Genomic DNA, 17648 nt, shown 5'->3' with positions numbered 1-17648 from the left:
ACACCCCATACTGTAGAAAAACCTATGCCAGAGCTTATGAAAGAAGTATTACCATCAGGAAAAAAAATTTAAAAATCAGGAAAGCTGCCTTTGTATACATCTCTTGGGTATTCTGTTCAGTTCTGAAAGGTGAAATGCTCAGTGGTAGAGAATAGGGAACATAGAAAAAGTGTGCCTGGTGGTGATGCTTGTGTACAGTTGGAAGAGTAATAATGGGGAATGAGAGGAGAGATGGCAGGGAATGGGGTATGAGAGGAGAGATGATGGGGAATGAGGTACGAGAGGAGCAATGGTAGGGAATAGGCTATGGATAGAGAGATGGCGTACAAGGGAAGCAATAGCAGGGAATGGGATATGGAAGGAGAGATGGCAGGATTTGGGGTATGAGAGGAGCAATGATCAGGATCGGGGTATAGGATAAGTGATAGAATGGGGTATGAGAGGAGCAATAGCAGGGAATGGGGTATGGTGGAAGGATCAACGGCAAGGAATGGGGTACTACTACTACTACTACTATTATTACTACTATTTAGCATTTCTATAGCGCTACAAGGCATACGCAGGCATACGAGAGGAGTGATGGTGGACAGTGGATTATAAGAAATGATGGGGAATGGAATATGGAAGGAGTAATGGCAGGGAGAAGTGTATGGGGAAGAGATAATAGAGAATGACGTAGGGAGGAAAAGATAGTAGAGAATGAGATGTGTAACAGCAATGGTACTGTAGAGAATGGGGATGTAAGAGCAGCAACAGTGAGATGTGCTTCCCTGTGTCCTCTTACCTCTTGCAGCCGTTGCTGGGCAGTTTGTAACTGGCATTGCCTATCCAGGGCTAGAAACCAGAGCTGTTGCCAGCGGTTCAGGAGCTGAGCTATGAGCGGAGTCTGGGGCTCCAGGTTCATCAAGGATATTGCAGGTGTGGTCTGGGATGATTTTGCAGAACTTTGACTTTCTGTATCAATTACAATAAAAAGTTACTAAAGGTTACTGAAGGACAGCCAAGCAGGACAACAAGGACAATGAAAGGACAAACAGGCAGCGATCTGCAAACTGTAGTCAGCACACAAACAGAGCAGACCAGTAGGTGTAGGAGTTTGAAGTTTATTAAGCACACACACCCGGCATGGCTATATTTTGCTTTAAAAAGGCTGTGTCAGGGGTTAGACTGTCAATTCAGACATACACAACAAATTAAAAGAAGAAACAATACATAAATCAAACCAAAGTGCATAAAAACAGTGCATAAAAAAAGTTATATAATTTATCAAGTCATGATAAAATCATAGAACAATAAGAAATGATTTATATGCACAAAGTCACCACGCTTATAATTAAATAAAACATGCACATATGCAGTTTCTCATTTGCAATAGAGGGTGAAATGTTGACTAAAGAGGACACATACCTACAGGAGTTTTAAAACACACCTTCCGCTTGTAACATAGAAATATGACGGCAGATAAGGGTCAAGTGGCCCATCCAGTCTGCCCATCCTCAGTAACCACTAAGTCTTCCTTTCCTAAGGGATCCCACGTGTGGCCTGTCCCACACTTTCTTAAATTCTGACACAGTCCTTGTCTCCACCCCACCAGGAGGCCATTCCACGCTTCCACCACCCTTTCCATGAAAGAGATTCCTCCTAAGCTTATTTCCTCTTAACTTCTTCATATGCCCTTTCATTCCAGAGTTTTCCTTCATTTGAAAAAGGCTCACCTCCTGTACATTAATGCCACTGAGATATTTAAATGTCTCTATCATATCCCCTCTTGCCCGCCTCGCTTCCAGTGTATACTGTACATGTTGAGGTTCCTAAGCCTGTCCCTATATATTTTATGACTAAAATCGCTTACCAATGTTGTAGCCGCCCTCTGGACCGACTCCATCCTGTTTATATCCTTCTGTAGGTGTGGTCTCCAGAATTGCACACAGTACTCTAAGTGTGGTCTCACCAGAGACTTATACAAGGGCACTATCACCTCTTTTTTCCTGCTGGTCATCCCTCTCCTTAAGCAGCCAAGCATCCTTCTGGCTTTGACCATTGCTTTTTCTACCTGTTTGGAGACCTTAAGGTCATCAGACACAATCACCCCCAAATCCCGTTCTTCTTTAGTACACAGAAGCAGTTTATCCCCTATATTGTACCGCTCCCCTGGATTCTTGTAACCCAAGTGCATGACCCTGCATTTTTTGTTAGCATTAAATCTTAGTTGCCAATCATTGGACCATTTTTCAAGCTTCAACAGATCCTTCCTCATGTCATCCACACCCTCCGGGATGTCCACCCTATTACAGAGTTTGATATCATCCGTAAAGAGACACACCTTACCAGACAGCCCTTCCGCAATATTACTCACAAAGATTTTAAAAACAGCTGGCCCAAGGACCAACCCCTGCCGTACACCACTGATAACCTTTTCCTCAGAACAAGCTCCATTTACCACTACCCTCTCGCTCCTTCCATTTAACCAATTTTTAACCCAGTCAGTTACTTTAGGTCCCATACTGAGGGTACTCAGTTTATTTATCAATCCCCTGTGCGGAACCTTGTCAAAGGCTTTGCTAAAATCCAAATAAACCACATCTAGCACACCCCCCAAGTCCAACTGTTTGGTCACCCAGTCAAAGAAATCAATCAGATTAATCTGACACGGCCTGCCTCTAGTGAAGCCATGCTGCCTCGGGTCCTGCAGTCCTCCGATTTAGAAGCGTTTCTATTAGTTTGCTCACCACCAAGGTCAGACTGACAGGTCTGTAATTTCCAACCTCCTCCATACTTCTGCTCTTGTGCAGAGGGACCACATCCACCCTTCTCCAGTCCTCTGGGACCACTCCAGACTCTAAGGAAGCACTGAAGATGTCAGACAGCAGAACCGCCAGAACCTCTCCGACTTCCTTGAAAACCCTTGGATGCACCCCATCAGACCCCATAGCTTTGTATACTTTATTTTAGCTAGCTCCTCAAGAACACAGTCTTCTGAGAATCAGTCCCAGATTACCATCCATCCATCCCCATTAGCATTTGTTTTCTGCAGTCCTACCCCCAGCTTTTCTTCCATGAACACAAAACAGAAACAACTGTTGAGCAGTTCAGTTTTATCCTTATCAGCTTCTACATATTCCTCTCCCTCAGCTTTGAGCCTCACAATGGTATTATGGCACTTCCTCCTTTCATTTATACATCTGAAAAATGTCTTGTTTCCCAATTTTACCGTATCAGCTATCTTTTCTTCCATTTGCCTCTTCACATTCCTGACAGCTTTTTTTCTCCCCCACTTTCCCACTTCCAAGAACGTGCCAGCACCCTGCTCCTTGCATCAATAATTCAGAACCCTCCCAGCCCCACTGATGGGAAATGACAACTGTATACAGTTATATGGTGATACTGGTAAGACCGGATAGTGCTGAAGGGGGCACAGCCCCAGTATATCTGATGAGATGAGAAAGTTTAATGTCAATGGGTAAGAAGCAGCACAAGTGAGCCACTCTGATGTGAGAAGCAGTGATGAGACTCTGTGTCAGATTTATGAATCTGCCACTACACCTCAGTCCTGATGTGCAGCACCCCCTCTCTTCTAGAACAGAGACACCCACAGCTTTCTCAATGCACTTCAATCTTCCAGAACTGGGAATCTCACTCAGCTGTCCTAGTTCGGTGTTAGTGTCGTTCTGAACTGCTACATTAAAGGCAGTAACAGTGCAGCCGCCCACACCGCTTCCGCCAGCTACAGGATAGACAGAAGAACAAGGATAAGTACAGCCAGCGCTCTTTGCAGAACCTAGCACAGCCCCCTCTGCTGGGAAAGCCATCAGCTGAGGTGGGGGAAATTCTGCCTGATGTAGGCTCTGGAGTGGATGTCAGCCTGGAATATGAATCTACCCACAAGCCTAAAAATAATTTTAAAAACTGTTTTTCAAAACAAGCTCACTTTTTATAAAAGAAAAGATGTTTTAAAACCCCTGTAGGTGGAGGTCACGTGACTCTATGCTCGGGTGCAGACGCTGAACACTTGTGCGCCTGGGAACAACACACCAACCCCCCCATCTATGACTTAAATATCCAGTACTTTTTACAGTGTTCGTTGCTGCATGACTGCTTCAAATGGTGTCCAAAGGCATCCAAAGGGATAAAGACTGCATTAAGTTGCAGAAAAGTAAGACAGCAGATTTACCTAACCCATCCACACCTTATCACTGAAACTGTGATGGAGGTCTAGGCGGCTGTGGACACTGCACTGGAGCAAAGGCTGCAGACTATTTCAACTAAGTTGGATGCAGTGATCAAGTGATTAGACGATATTCACTGAGATTTTCCTGCAACCCAGCAATGGGTGGAGGCCCTGGAATCTTCAGTACAGAAGTTGGAAACATCAGATCAGTCTCTCACCACCTGGGTGGCCTCCATCGAGGATAAGCTCGACGATCTTGAAAATCGTTTGAGACGCTTAGGCTGGTTGGGCTGCCTGAAGCAATTAAGGATGGAGACTTGTGTAGCTTTCTGAAACAATGACTGTCTTCCTCTCTACAACTACAAAGCCAAGCTGGACTCCTACACATCGAATGAGCCTATCGTGTGGGCCCTAAGAAGGGTGAGAATATGAGTCCTTAAGTGATTTTTCATGTGTTAAACTTTCACCATAAACAAGAAATCCTGAGGATGATCCGGACTGGTAAGCCTCTCATTTATGAGGGCGCAAAGTGCTTTGTTTCCAAGACTATTTGTCTTGGGTGACCATGCAGAGAAAAAATTTTAGCCCTACCTGTACATGTCTGTTTGAACGAAAAATAAAATTTTCAGTACTCTTCCCTGCTCGACTGTGAGTAGACCATGGAGATACTACTGTAATGCAGGAAACAGTACAAGAGGCCAAGGACTTTTTGGCATGCCTCAATGTAAATTGCATTAAGTCATGATGAGAATAAATTTTTGTCACTTTTGAACATGCTTTCAACATGGGTTAGGGTGCTTTTATATTGTAATTTGATGTGTGATTAGACCCTTTCACCATTGAAGGATCTCCATTGGGAATCTTAGTTCCTCTGATGGAACATGTTGCTGGAGAGATATTTCTTTGCCCTCAGGGATTTTGCAGACTGGATCCTGGCGACAAACTTTACAAGATTCACACGGCATCAATAGTTTATTTCTCTGCTGAATCATGCCAACCCGCTCAATCTCTCTATTGTGCTTGGGTGATCACACCAGATTTGCTTTACAGGGAAGCACATGCCTGGCTTCATAGGCAGAACAAATGCTGAGACTCTATGAAATTTACAATACTTGCTTATAACTTTATTTCCACCCACTTGCCTGTGCTCTGGAGCTCTGTGCTTAACTTGATTTGGGTTGCATCAGCCAAATATATGAGGAGTTGAAGACTTTATCGAGACTTTGTTGTTATATCTGCACCTTGCACCATGAAGTAATGAGTGCATGAACTTTCAGACAATTTTTTTTTTTATATAATTACACATACAAAGTAGTACTGTCTTCCTGCTTTGGTTACATGGTGTGTTTATTAACACTTTCTGATTTTTCCACCAAGTATATTCAGGGGCGTAGCCAGACTTAAGTGGGTGGGGGGTCAGAGCCCGAGATGAGGGGGCACATTTTAGCTCCCCCCCCGCCATTTTTAGACCCCGCCCCCGCCACCACCACCTTTGACCCCCCGATGCCAACCCTTTCGACCCCCCCTTTCCCCCCGCCGCCAACCCTCCCCCACTGCCGGGTACCTTTACCGGCGGGGGTCCCTAACCCCTGCCAGCCGAAGTCCTCTTCTCCGGCACGGCCGCGTTGCTCATCTGCAAGGGTAGGCTTCTGTTTCTGTGAGTCTGACGTCCTGCACGTACGTGCAGGATGTCAGACTCACAGAAACAGAAGCCTGCCCTTGCAGATCAACAACATGGATGCGCCGGAGAATAGGATTTCGACTAACAGGGGTTGGGGAGCCCCGCTGGCAAAGATACCTGCCACCGGGGGTGGTGGGGGGAGGGGGTGGGTCGAAGGGCCAAATCTACGTGGCCCCACGCCCCCATGTAGCTACGCCCCTGAGTATATTACATGCACGATTTAATGTGTGCATGTTCCTCATGCACAGACCTGTTGGATCCAGCACTTGACAAGTCCTCAATGTGATCTTAATAAGTGCCTTGAATGAATGTGTGCGGGCCCTTGTTGCAGGGGTCTCTAATAAGTTTCATACTTTTTGATGTGATCATTACCTGCATTGCCTTTGCTGGTTACATGGGACCTTCACCTGGTATAGGTTTTGACGTTTTTGTCAAATTATTCTCTTCTCTCAGGTAGCAATGAGTGCAAGCTTTTGTTACACAGTACTTTAATGGGAAGTGCTTTTTTTTTTTTTTCTTTCAGGTCACCTATACTCCAAGACAGTTTACTCCATGCTTTCCCTATCTGAGGAGAAATATTATATGTGTGGAGTTTTGCTCACCTTCATAAATACTTAGATTGATTGTTTTTCTAAACGCTGTTCCATTCTTTTGAATAGCTCTTTGATTATGTTTATCTATACTCTGGAGTGAGGCAACTCAGTGGGCCTTGCTCGTTTATTTGTTGTTTGTATCATGGGTTTCTTAAATATTTGTTGTTTTTTTTAACTACATACAATTATACTTCCCAGTACTTCCTAATATAGTTTTGACCTGTTTCAATGGTATGAAGTGCATGTTCGTGTTCTATTTGCTATCTTGATTTGGGTGGGGTTGAATGGAGGCTGGGATCTAGCTGTTTCACATCTGTGACTTTTACTACTATTACTAGGCCTTTTAGAATAATACTGGGGAACAGGGGACAAGCTAGTTGAGGTTTGTTCAATTTTGCTTTAGGACTTCACTAGATAGACTTTTCATTAATTAATTACAGATAGGTAGATGGAGGGTGGGAGTAGGAGGTTAGGTGTTATGACTGATCCCTTATTAGGGATCAGAGAGGGAATTGAAAATGACTGGAGGTGGGGTCTTTCCTTCATAGGCATATGAGGGATGGGTTGGGTCAGGAAGGTTAGATTAGTTTATGGGATGTGGGGTTGGAGGGGGGTAGTACTCAATGGGGATCTGGACTGTTTACAAAATAGCTGAGGAGGGGAGCTTACTGGGACATCTCTCCTTGTCTCTTGCACAGGATCTACTACATTAGATTTGTCAATGTCCATCTATAATATAATAAGGTGCAGATCTTTTCCTGGAATGTGGGAGAAATTTCCTCTCCCATAAAAAGAATGAAACTCCTTTAAGTTTTACAAAGGAAAAAAGGAAGACATGGTTTTCATGCAGGAAACACACCTCTCAGCAGCAGAACATGATAAACTTAAAAGATGGTGGGTGGGCTCCCTCTATGGTACGCCAGCTGTCTCCAAGAAAACTGGGGTAGTGATTCTCTTTAGGAAAGGTGCTTCCCATCAATTACATAAGCTGATAACAGACGATATGGGAAGATTTGTGATTACACATATTACCCTGAAAGACAGCTGTTAGTACTGTGTAATATTTATGCCCCTGACAGCAACTGTGGGATAGGAGGTAGTATTGAATTGTGGATTAAAAACTGGTTAAAAGACAGAAAACAGAGAGTAGGGTTAAATGGCCAGTATTGTCAATGGAGAAGGGTAGAAAGTGGGGTTCCACAGGGGTCTGTGCTGGGACCATTGCTTTTTAACATATTTATAAATAATCTAGAGTTGGGAGTAACTAGTGAAGTAATTAAATTTGATGACGACACAAAGTTATTCAAAGTTGTTAAATCGCAAGAGGATTGTGAAAAATTACAAGAGGACCTTAAGAGACTGGGAGACTGGGTGTCCAGATTGCAGATGATGTTTAATGTGAGCAAGTGCAAAGTGATACATGTGGGAAAAAGGAACCCAAACTTTAGCTATGTGATGCAAGGTTCCACATTAGGAGTCACCGACCAGGAAAGGGATCTAGGTTTCATCATTGATGATACATTGAAACCCTCTGCTCAGTATGTGGCAGTGGCTACGAAAGCAAATAGAAAGTTAGGTATTATTAGCAAAGGAATGGAAAACAAAAATGAGGATGTTATAATGCCTTTATATAGCTCCACGGTGTGACCGCACCTTGAATAGTGTGCAATTCTGGTCACACTTCTCAAAAAAGATATAGTGGAATTAGAAAAGGCGCAGAGAAGGGTGATGAAAATTATAAAGGGGATGGGATGACTTCCCTATGAGGAAAGGCTGAAATGGCTAGGGCTCTTCAGCTTGGAGAAAAGACAGCAGAGGGGAGATATGATAGAGATCTATAAAATAATGAGTGGAGTGGAATGGGTAGATGTGAATCTCTTGTTTACTTTTTCCAAAAATAGTAGGACTAGGAGGAACGCAATGAAGCTACAAAGTAGTAAATTTAAATCAAATTGGAGAAAATATTTCTTCACTCAATATGTAATTAAACTCTGGAATTCCCTGCCAGAAAATGTGGTAAAAGCTTAGTGGGCTTTAAAAAAAGGTTTGGATAACTTCTTCCTAAAAGAAAAGTCCATAAGCCACTATTAAGATGGACTTGGGGAAAATTCACTGCTTATTTCTAGGATAAGCAATATAAAAGCTATTATACTGTTTTGGGATCTTGGCAGGTACTTGTAATCTGGATTGGCCATTGCTGGAAACAGGATGCTGGGCTTAATGGACCTTCGGTCTGTCCCATTATTTTATTTATTTATTTGTTGCATTTGTACCCCACATTTTCCCACCTATTTGCAGGCTCAATGTGGCTTACATAGCACTATGAGGCGTAAGCCGAGAATGAGATGTATGGTAACACTTATGTTCTTATGTACCTTACTCAATCATTTGATAAGCTTTTATGGTATTCCTATCATTTTAGGAGGTGATTTTAATATATTGGCGGACCCAGTTATAGATAGACGGGAAGTCCCTATTCCCACTAAAGGAATATCTTTAATGAGTACTCTTTTTGGATCTATTGGACATATGGAGGCTTCTTCACCCCATGGATTGAGATTACACCCATCTGTCTAGAGCTCAGTCTACCCAATCTAGAACAGATTATCTGTTAGTGTCATAGGAGCTTATGGGTAAAATAGATGCAGCTGAAATTGGTCCTTATGAGATCTCTGATCATGCTAAAGTCTCGCCACACCTCACTGCTGCAAATACCTTGTCTGGTGGGGGTCCCCAACCCCTGCCATCTGAAGCCTGCGTCCAGTGCTGGTCTCCGGCGCCGCCACGTTGTCTGACCCGCTCGCTCTTCCCCTCATGTCCTGCACACTCCTTTTAGTAAAATTGAGCATGCTTAGTTTTGCTAAAAGGAGTGTGCTGGACGTGAGGGGGAGAGCAGGGAAAGCAACGCGGTGGCGCTGGAGACCGGTGCTGGATGAAGGCTTCAGTTGGCGGGGGTTGGGCACCCCTGCCAGCAAAACCAGAAGCCCAGAAGAAATTTGAGGGGGCCCAGGCCCCCTTGGCTCCACCTAGCTAAGCCACTACATTAACTCTGTTACTATGTTAGAAGACAGCTTGCTGCTTGACACTCTATAGGGTTCAGAGGCCCATAGTTATGTCCTTATAGAAGGAAGAGAGGGAGGGGATAGGAGTTACATAAGTACATAAGTATTGCCATACTGGGAAAGACCAAAGGTCCACCAAGCCCAGCATCCTGTTTCCAACAGTGGCCAATCCAGGTCACAAATACTTGGCAAGATCCCCCCCCAAAAAGTACAAAACATTTTATACTGCTTATCCCAGCTATTACTGTCTGACATGAGATTGTGGGAGTGGTTTCTGTAACTCTTTCCCTGTAATGGGAAGGAGAAAGAAGGAGAGCTCTTACTGATATGAGGCAGGAGATGGAGCTCCATAGCTGTAGATGGGGGAGGGAAGGGCAGAAGAGCTCTTACTGTATGAGCTTCGGCAGGAGGTGGGAGTCCGTAGCTCTGTCCCCAACTTCCGTTTGCAGTTCTTCGTCACTTTTTCTACTTCAGGCTGTTTCTTGTCCAGTTCATCCAGGAACACCTTGAGGTATTAGGAGACAAGAGTGAGTGAGGCCTGTCTTACAATGATCTTTAATATTTTGTATAAAACAGAAGGGTTTAAGGAAGTGCCTGGAGGAGCAGCCTAGTGGTTATGGTGGTGGACTTGGGTCCTGAGGAACTAAGTTCAATTCCCAATTCAGGCACAGGCATCCTTGTGACTCTGGGCAAGTCACTTAACCCTCCATTGCCCCATGTAAGTTGCATTGAGCCTGCCATGAGTGGGAAAGCACAGGGTACAAATGTAACAAAAATAAAATCTTGCTTAGCTGTTTTCTGTATACAATATTATGCTGGAAACTTTGGTTCTCCCAGGGCCAATTCAACCCACTGTGCAAGCCATGCACTTGCATAGGGCAGCAGCTCTGGTGGGGCAGCAGCAGGAGAGACAGTAACAAAAAAAAAAAAAATCTGATGACTGAATAAGAACCAGAGCAAAATCCTTCCCAGGTCATAGCAGTGGTCATGCTGCTGTTAGTAAATACTTCACTTCAGGGGCACAGCTTTTGTCAGAAGACTGCCCCTGAAGTAAAGTGTTTAATAAGAGCTGCATTCAGCTGCTCCAATTTGGGAAGGATCTCTAGGTAAGAAAAAAAAAAAAGCAGGGGTTTGTGCTGCTACCGCAAGCCCTTTTAGGAATGTATTGGACTTGGGGAAGGGGGACAGAAGGATAGGGGAAAGGATCTGAAGAAGGAAAGTATTGCCTTTGAAAGCTAATCAAAAAATGTATGGTTATTCCAATAAAAAGGTATCATCTTCTTTTCTTTTCTTTTGTTCTGTTTTATTTCTATTTATAACTAAATTCCTACATTTTGTTTGCCTTTTTGGCTGCTACCACACAATGAATAGAAGATTTCAATGTGTTGTCCATGATAACAACTAGATCCTTTTCCTGGGTGGTGTTGCTATAACTTAGGTTATTCTTTCCCATGTACATCACTTTGCAGTTCTCCAGACTGAATTTCATCTTCCCAGTCTTCCAGCTTCCCAACATCCTTCTGCAAATTCTCACAATCCATATTCAATTTAATAACTGAGAGGCCCGGTGCCTATGCGCGTCAATTTTTGAACTACCACCAGGCTACCATGTGGCCCGGGCAGTAATTTAATTTTTTACGCGCGTCCACTAAGTGCACCCAGAAAATTTCCGGTAATCGGAATTGTACGCGCATAGACCATTACCACCCAGTTAACGCATGAGACTTTACCACTAGGTCAATGGGTGGTGGTAAGGTCTCAGGCCCAAAATGGACGCGCGCCAATTTTTATTTTACTGCACGTCCATTTTCAGCCAAAAAAAAGGCCTTTTTTGCAGGTGCATAGAAAAATGGACCTGCATGCATCCAATATACGTGTCTACACCAGCGCAGGCACACCTTAGTAAAAGGACCCCTAGATAATTTTCTGTCATCTGCAAGTTTGATCACTTCATTCATTGTTCCCAATTCCAGATCATTTCTAATGATCAATGTGCATATATTTGTTATTTTCAAAAGCCTATGTGCTGTTTCAGTGTAAAACTGCATTTGTACAAAAAGGAGGTGGAAGAATGTGCAGGCATGCTTTCCTGAGGTTTTTAAAATTATTACAAGCAACACAAAATTGCTGTAAAGAAATACAAGCAATACAAAAAATAAAGGAAAAAGAGGAAAATCCAGTTAAATTTGAGTTAGTCCATTAAGTTGGTTTATTAAGTGGAGAAATTAAAGGTAAATATCAGCTAACACAATAGCAGTCAGAATAACTCGGGGCATAGAAAGGTGTACTGTTGGCTGGGAAGGAGAAAACATCAGTCTTTGTAGAAACAAACATAGCTCAGATGGCTGTAGAAAACATATCTAGTCCCTGGAGATATCATCATGCACTTGCAAAGGAAGTGGAAACAAAGGGGCATCTCGGCATTTACTGCCAGCTGATTTCTACCGCGAGCTAAAATCGCTACCACGGCTTAGTAAAAGATCCCCTAAAGGCAATTCCCAGTTGCTGAACCTTAGGCCTCAGAACCAAAAATAGTTTCATCTTCTTTGAGTCCAAGGCAATTGACCTATCAAACAAGGAGGGTGTAACAGTCTTATCCACTGATATGTCAAAGAAATCGTTATCTCCAGGCCAGCAAAGGTTTATTTTAGGATAACTGCTCAGTAACCATAGGTCCCTCCACCTGAGGCCAATAATACATGTTAGAAATAGGGAGAGATAAGAAGCTTCCGGCATCTTTACCACTTTCAGAAGATATCTTTTAAAGCACAACATGCAGTGATACAGTCAGTAGTCTGGGAAGATTTACAAAGGGCAATTCTATAACCGGGTGATGGCATTCATGTGCCACTCATGTTCCTGGCCCTCTTAGTATATACCCTTTAATATCCAGGCAGTATAACCTTGCACATCAGCACACCCAAGAAGTCTCTTTTCCTTTTCTGAAATTTACTTTATTGAATAAACATAGCTAATTTACTCAAAGTTTGTAGTAAAGAATTCAGGTGGTTGCCTCCCTGGGGCAAAAGATTGTGTGGAGTTTTAAACTTGAAGAGTTTTATAGCAGAGGTAGGAAAGTTTATCCGAACAAATCAAATAGGAATCCCCTTCACTGTGAGTACCAATACAGAGTCCATTAACAACCTTGACAATATTGAAACATTTTTAAGGGAGGAAAAAGCCTCAACAGACTTCACACAAGCAAACAGGTTTTAATGTACTGGAGTTCTCATCATCATCACTGACATAAAAAAAACCCCTGTCCCTAAACTCTTTGTTTGGCATTTGTTGACTCCTTCGAGTTTGTTGGAAGCGTCATTTGTGTACACCACTCCTTCAGTTGTCTTCCTACGCTCATAGTGCCTCTTGCTCCTCCTCCTTGGTGGTTGATCTTCATAATAAAGATATAAACATACAGGATGGATAGAAAGAATGAATTCACACCTCACCCTTTTAGAGAACTCATTTACTATGTTACTCTTTGGGGTTCTACATGGAATGTTGCTACTAATTAGGATTACGGAATCTTGTAATTCTTTAGGATTCCAGAATCTTCAGAATTTTTAGTACAAGAACAGTGCTGGGCAGACTTCTACGGTCTGTGCCCTGAGAATGGCAAGGACAAATTAAACTCGGGTATACATATAAAGTATCACATACCATGTAAAATGAGTTTATCTTGTTGGGCAGACTGGATGGACCATACAGGTCTTTATCTGCCGTCATTTACTATGTTACTATGTATTTATAAATATATTAAAGAGCAGCTGTCCCAGCACAGTAATTGTGAATACTGACAATTTAACCCTACTCTCTGTTTTCTATCCTTTAACCAGTTTTTAATCCACAATAGAACACTACCTTCTATCCCATGATCTAAAACAGATTAAATTAATAACAGCATTCAAAGAGATATCTTTAACATCTTGCGAAACTTCAAATAATTTCTCTCAATTCTAATACGCCTTGGAAGAGAATTCCATAAAGGAACAGCAATGACCAAAAAAAACTGTATTAAATAACTTTCGGAATCGTATCTTACATAGAAATACTGGGGGAATAATCAATTGATTAAACAATCTTGAAGAAGAACAGAGGAATTTGAAACTGTACTTATCAAAAGACAGGAAGTAATGCCATAAAGAATTTGATACAGTATACATAGCACTTTAAAGAAAATACGCTCTTGTACCGGTAACCAATGTAACTTCATCATGTAGCCTGAAACACTACGTAGTATATATATTTATTTTGAAAATTAGTCATGCAACAGTATTTTGAATAAGCTGTAATTTATGTAGATATTTGGAGCATATCACCAGATATAATACATTACAATATGTGTCACAGTCTGAACTAGAAGAGCAAATATTTCCTCAGTAAAGAATGATCTTATCAACTTCAATTGCCTTAATTTAAACATTGTCTTCTTCCAAAGAGAATTAACATCTGGGCCATATGTCAGAGAGGAATCTAAAATCACTCCGAGTACCCACGATTTGGTTTCTATTAGTAATGTTCTGTCTTCTGATAACCTGACAGAAGAAGATATTACCATATCAGATTTGTTAAATCATAAGACTTTTGTCTTATTAGGATTCAGTTTCAATCTATTTGACGAGGCCCATTCTTGGATCCTATTTATCCCTGAGGTAATAATCTAGGGCAAATCAGAAATAATGGGAGGTACAGGTAGTAAAAATAGTAGTGGTGGGTTTTTTTTCAATGACAGTTTGTATTATTAAAATATATTGGAAGGTTTTTTTATGCCCATGATGATGATGAGAACTACAGTACACTAAAACTTGTTTGCTTTTGTGACGTCTGTTGAGGTTTTTTCCTCCCTTTAAAATTTGTCAATATTCTCAAAGTTGTTAATGGGCTCTATATTTGTACTCATAGTGAAGGGGATTCCTATTTGATTTGTTCGGATACATTTATATGAATTCCTATATTATCCCTACATTGCAGTAGAGGTAGGAAAGTTGGCAGGTAGATGGAAGTAGTTTCAGAGGTGAGATGCTGAGTTGTGCAGTAGCAGGTAAAAAGACAAGTTCACTTTGGGGGAGCAGAGGGAGAGTACATGCTCCCGAGACAAGATGGAAGCATCTGTCTTGCAAGGTCAGAAAAGGGCAAGAAAGACACCTATAAGACCAGAAGGCGAGGCGAAGGGGCCAATAGGAACAGTGTCTGAGGCCAGGTCAAGAGGTCATACCCGGCTGACCCATCAGAGTAAAGATAGTAAAGACCAAGGAGGTTTGATTGACAGAAGATGGTATCCTGTGACAAGGCTGAAGCCATCTACGCCCAACGAAATTTAAGTGCTTTCCTATGCAGCAGCCACCATCTTGATACACTCAAAATACATTACTTTGTATGGTGGCAAGCTCCGCCTACTAGCATCAGGCCAGATAATGGGCCAAGTAAGTCCCCGCCATCTCCCACTGTCAATTAAACCTCCTTGGTAAAGACACTCAGGAAATGATAGAAGGTAGACAAAAGATTCAAGCTTGGCTGAGAGAGCGAGGAGGTCTTTGCAGGGGAAAAACCACTAGGGGTAAAGCTAATACACTAAGCAGGAGTGGCTGCAGTACATATGGGACTCAATTACGCACAATGCACTGCTCACATACCATGACAGAAGTAACTGCAGCACTAAAAGTCCTAAGAAATGAGAATAACATTAAACACATTTTAGAGCAGCATTATAAAGACTATTGCAAGGCTGCTGGGGGCAGAACAACTTTCACATGTAAATAGACAGAATATCGGCACTTTCGCAGATAGAATCTGCCTATGTGTACGCTCACCTGTAAAATACGTGCTACGTAAGATATACATGACTTTATAGAATCAGGCATGTACATGTTTCTATGCTAGTATTCTAAATGTGTAACCAGCACATAACTGTTAGCATCTACTTTATAGAGTTACCCCATAGTGTCTGGTTTGACTGGGAGTGTGATCAGGATGCTTCTGATGGAAAGGAGGGAGCCTTAGAGGACGTGTGCAGAGATGTTGTGGTGCCTGGATACAGGGAATCTGCTGCTTACTGTGTGCTGTGAAATCAGGTCCTCCAGCAGTTCCATCTCCTGTGGTAGTGGATCCTGGTCTCGTAAGCTCAAGGATTCCTCTGCGGCAGTGATCCAGTCTATCAGCCGGGCTATTTCCTCTCGTTCAGTGGCTAGTGAAACATTCTGTGCTTGGATGCGCTCTCCCTGCTGTTCAGCCCAGTTTAGGACCTGTAAACATAGGCATAGAGGGAAAATAACTGGAATCCAGATAGTCCCCAAGTCTGTGGAATGTGATACCTGTAATGAGCTCTGATGTAACTTCCTGTTTCTGGGTCCAGCAAAGCCAGCGGCAGCACACACAGGGGAATGTATCCGTGCCTACCTTCTGCTTGTCGCTGACGCCGTTCAGACCCGGAGAAGATGCAGGTCCGGCACAGGAGCAGGAGAGTAGATAAATGAGTGAGACAGTGGGAAGGGGAGAAGAAAGGGAGACAGACAGGGCAAAACAAGATGGGGGGGGGGGGGGGGGGGAAATACGGAGCAATGCAGAATATGGGAGGATGGGGAGAAATGGAGCAATGCAGAATATGGGGGGAGAAGAGATGGAGCAATAAAGGATATAAGGGGACAAGGACTAGAGACTGAAACGGATATTGAAAAGTGCTTTAACATGGAATATGATAAAAATTGCCAATCAACTTGTAATTCATCCTACTCTAAAACAGCTTTGGAATTGTAGACTAGCCTGAAAGATCTTGAAAATTCCTCCATACCCATGAGGTAATCTACAAGAAATATTATCTAGTATTATATATATACCTATATCTATATTTATCTATATATATCTATTAGGACTGTCTATTGATTAAATTTTTTAATCGTATGATTAATCACATAAAGCGCTCTCTCCCATTTCCTCCTGTACAGTGCAATATATAGACAGCAGATGTGAATTCTCAAAACTGACATATTTCAATCACTAAATTACAAATAAAATAATTTATCTTACCTTTATTGTCTGGTGATTTTATCTTTCAAATTATTTTGTTCACTGTCTCTGGTTCTGCTTTCTTCTGCTCTGAACTCTGTTTCCTGGACCTACTGTCTATTCATTATTTCTTTTTTTTCTCTTCCTTCACTTCCTGCCCTATATCCATCTTTCACACTCAACTTTCTTCCATTTTTCTTCTTCTTGCTCATATCTATCTAGTTTCCATCTCTTCCCTTCCCTCCATGGGCAATACAGACAGAGAGGGCAATACAGTACACAGTCAGACAAACCAAAAGAAAAAAGCAACACTGGGCCTTCAGAACTAGGACAACAGGAGTACTTTAGTAATCAATGACCCGACACGGGCCGTGTTTCGGCGCCAACAAAGGCGCCTGCCTCAGAGGTCGATGTACTGATGCAATGACGTGCAGATGACAAAACACGAGTGCCGGGTCACTGCTAGAAGACTGTTGTCATCTCTCTCTCTTTCTCTCTTTCCACCGGTCAGTCTGCCATCTTAGAGCCCTCAGCAGACACCTGAGGTGTCTGCTGAGGGCTCTAAGATGGGAGACTGACCGGTGGAAAGAGAGAAAGAGGTGTCTGCTGAGGGCTCTAAGATGGGAGACTGACCGGTGGAAAGAGAGAGAGATGACGACAGTCTTCTAGCAGTGACCCGGCACTCGTGTTTTGTCATCTGCACGTCATTGCATCAGTACATCGACCCCTGAGGCAGGCGCCTTTGTTGGCGCCGAAACACGGCCCGTGTCGGGTCATTGATTAATAAAGTACTCCTGTTGTCCTAGTTCTGAATGCCCAGTGTTGCTTTTTTCTTTTGGCTTCCCTCCATGGGCACCATCTCCTTCTTCCTCTCTTCCCTTTCATGGACACCATCTCCTACAGTCTCTCTTCTCTCCCCTTCCCCTTCTCTCCATGGGCACTATGTCCTCCCATTTTTCTTCCCTCCTCCCCAGGGGCACCATGTCCTCCCCTCCCCGGGCATCATCTCCTCTCCTCTCCTCCCCTCCATGGGTACCATCTCCTGTCTCTCTTCTCTCCTTCCCTCCCCTCCATGGGCACCATCTCATCCTCTCTCTCTTCTCTTTCCTTCCCCTCTCTCCATGGATACCATCTCCTCCTAC

At 42.9% G+C, this 17648-nt stretch overlaps 1 protein-coding gene across 1 annotated transcript in view; it reads right to left on the bottom strand.

The window, feature by feature from the left end:
* Positions 1-17648, bottom strand: part of LOC115460298 (microtubule-actin cross-linking factor 1-like) — a 116228-nt gene that overhangs the window by 41120 nt on the left and 57460 nt on the right. Inside the window, exons 12-14 of the mRNA XM_030190096.1 lie at positions 15558-15746; positions 9895-10009; positions 785-954 (exon numbers count right to left, since the gene is read on the bottom strand). Coding sequence (XP_030045956.1) covers positions 785-954; positions 9895-10009; positions 15558-15746 — 474 coding nt within the window. The remainder of the gene's footprint in view (positions 1-784; positions 955-9894; positions 10010-15557; positions 15747-17648) is intronic.

The sequence above is a fragment of the Microcaecilia unicolor genome, chromosome 1, assembly GCF_901765095.1.
Source record: "Microcaecilia unicolor chromosome 1, aMicUni1.1, whole genome shotgun sequence".
NCBI classification, from domain to species: Eukaryota; Metazoa; Chordata; class Amphibia; order Gymnophiona; family Siphonopidae; genus Microcaecilia; species Microcaecilia unicolor.
This window is presented reverse-complemented; position numbering and strand designations above follow the sequence as displayed.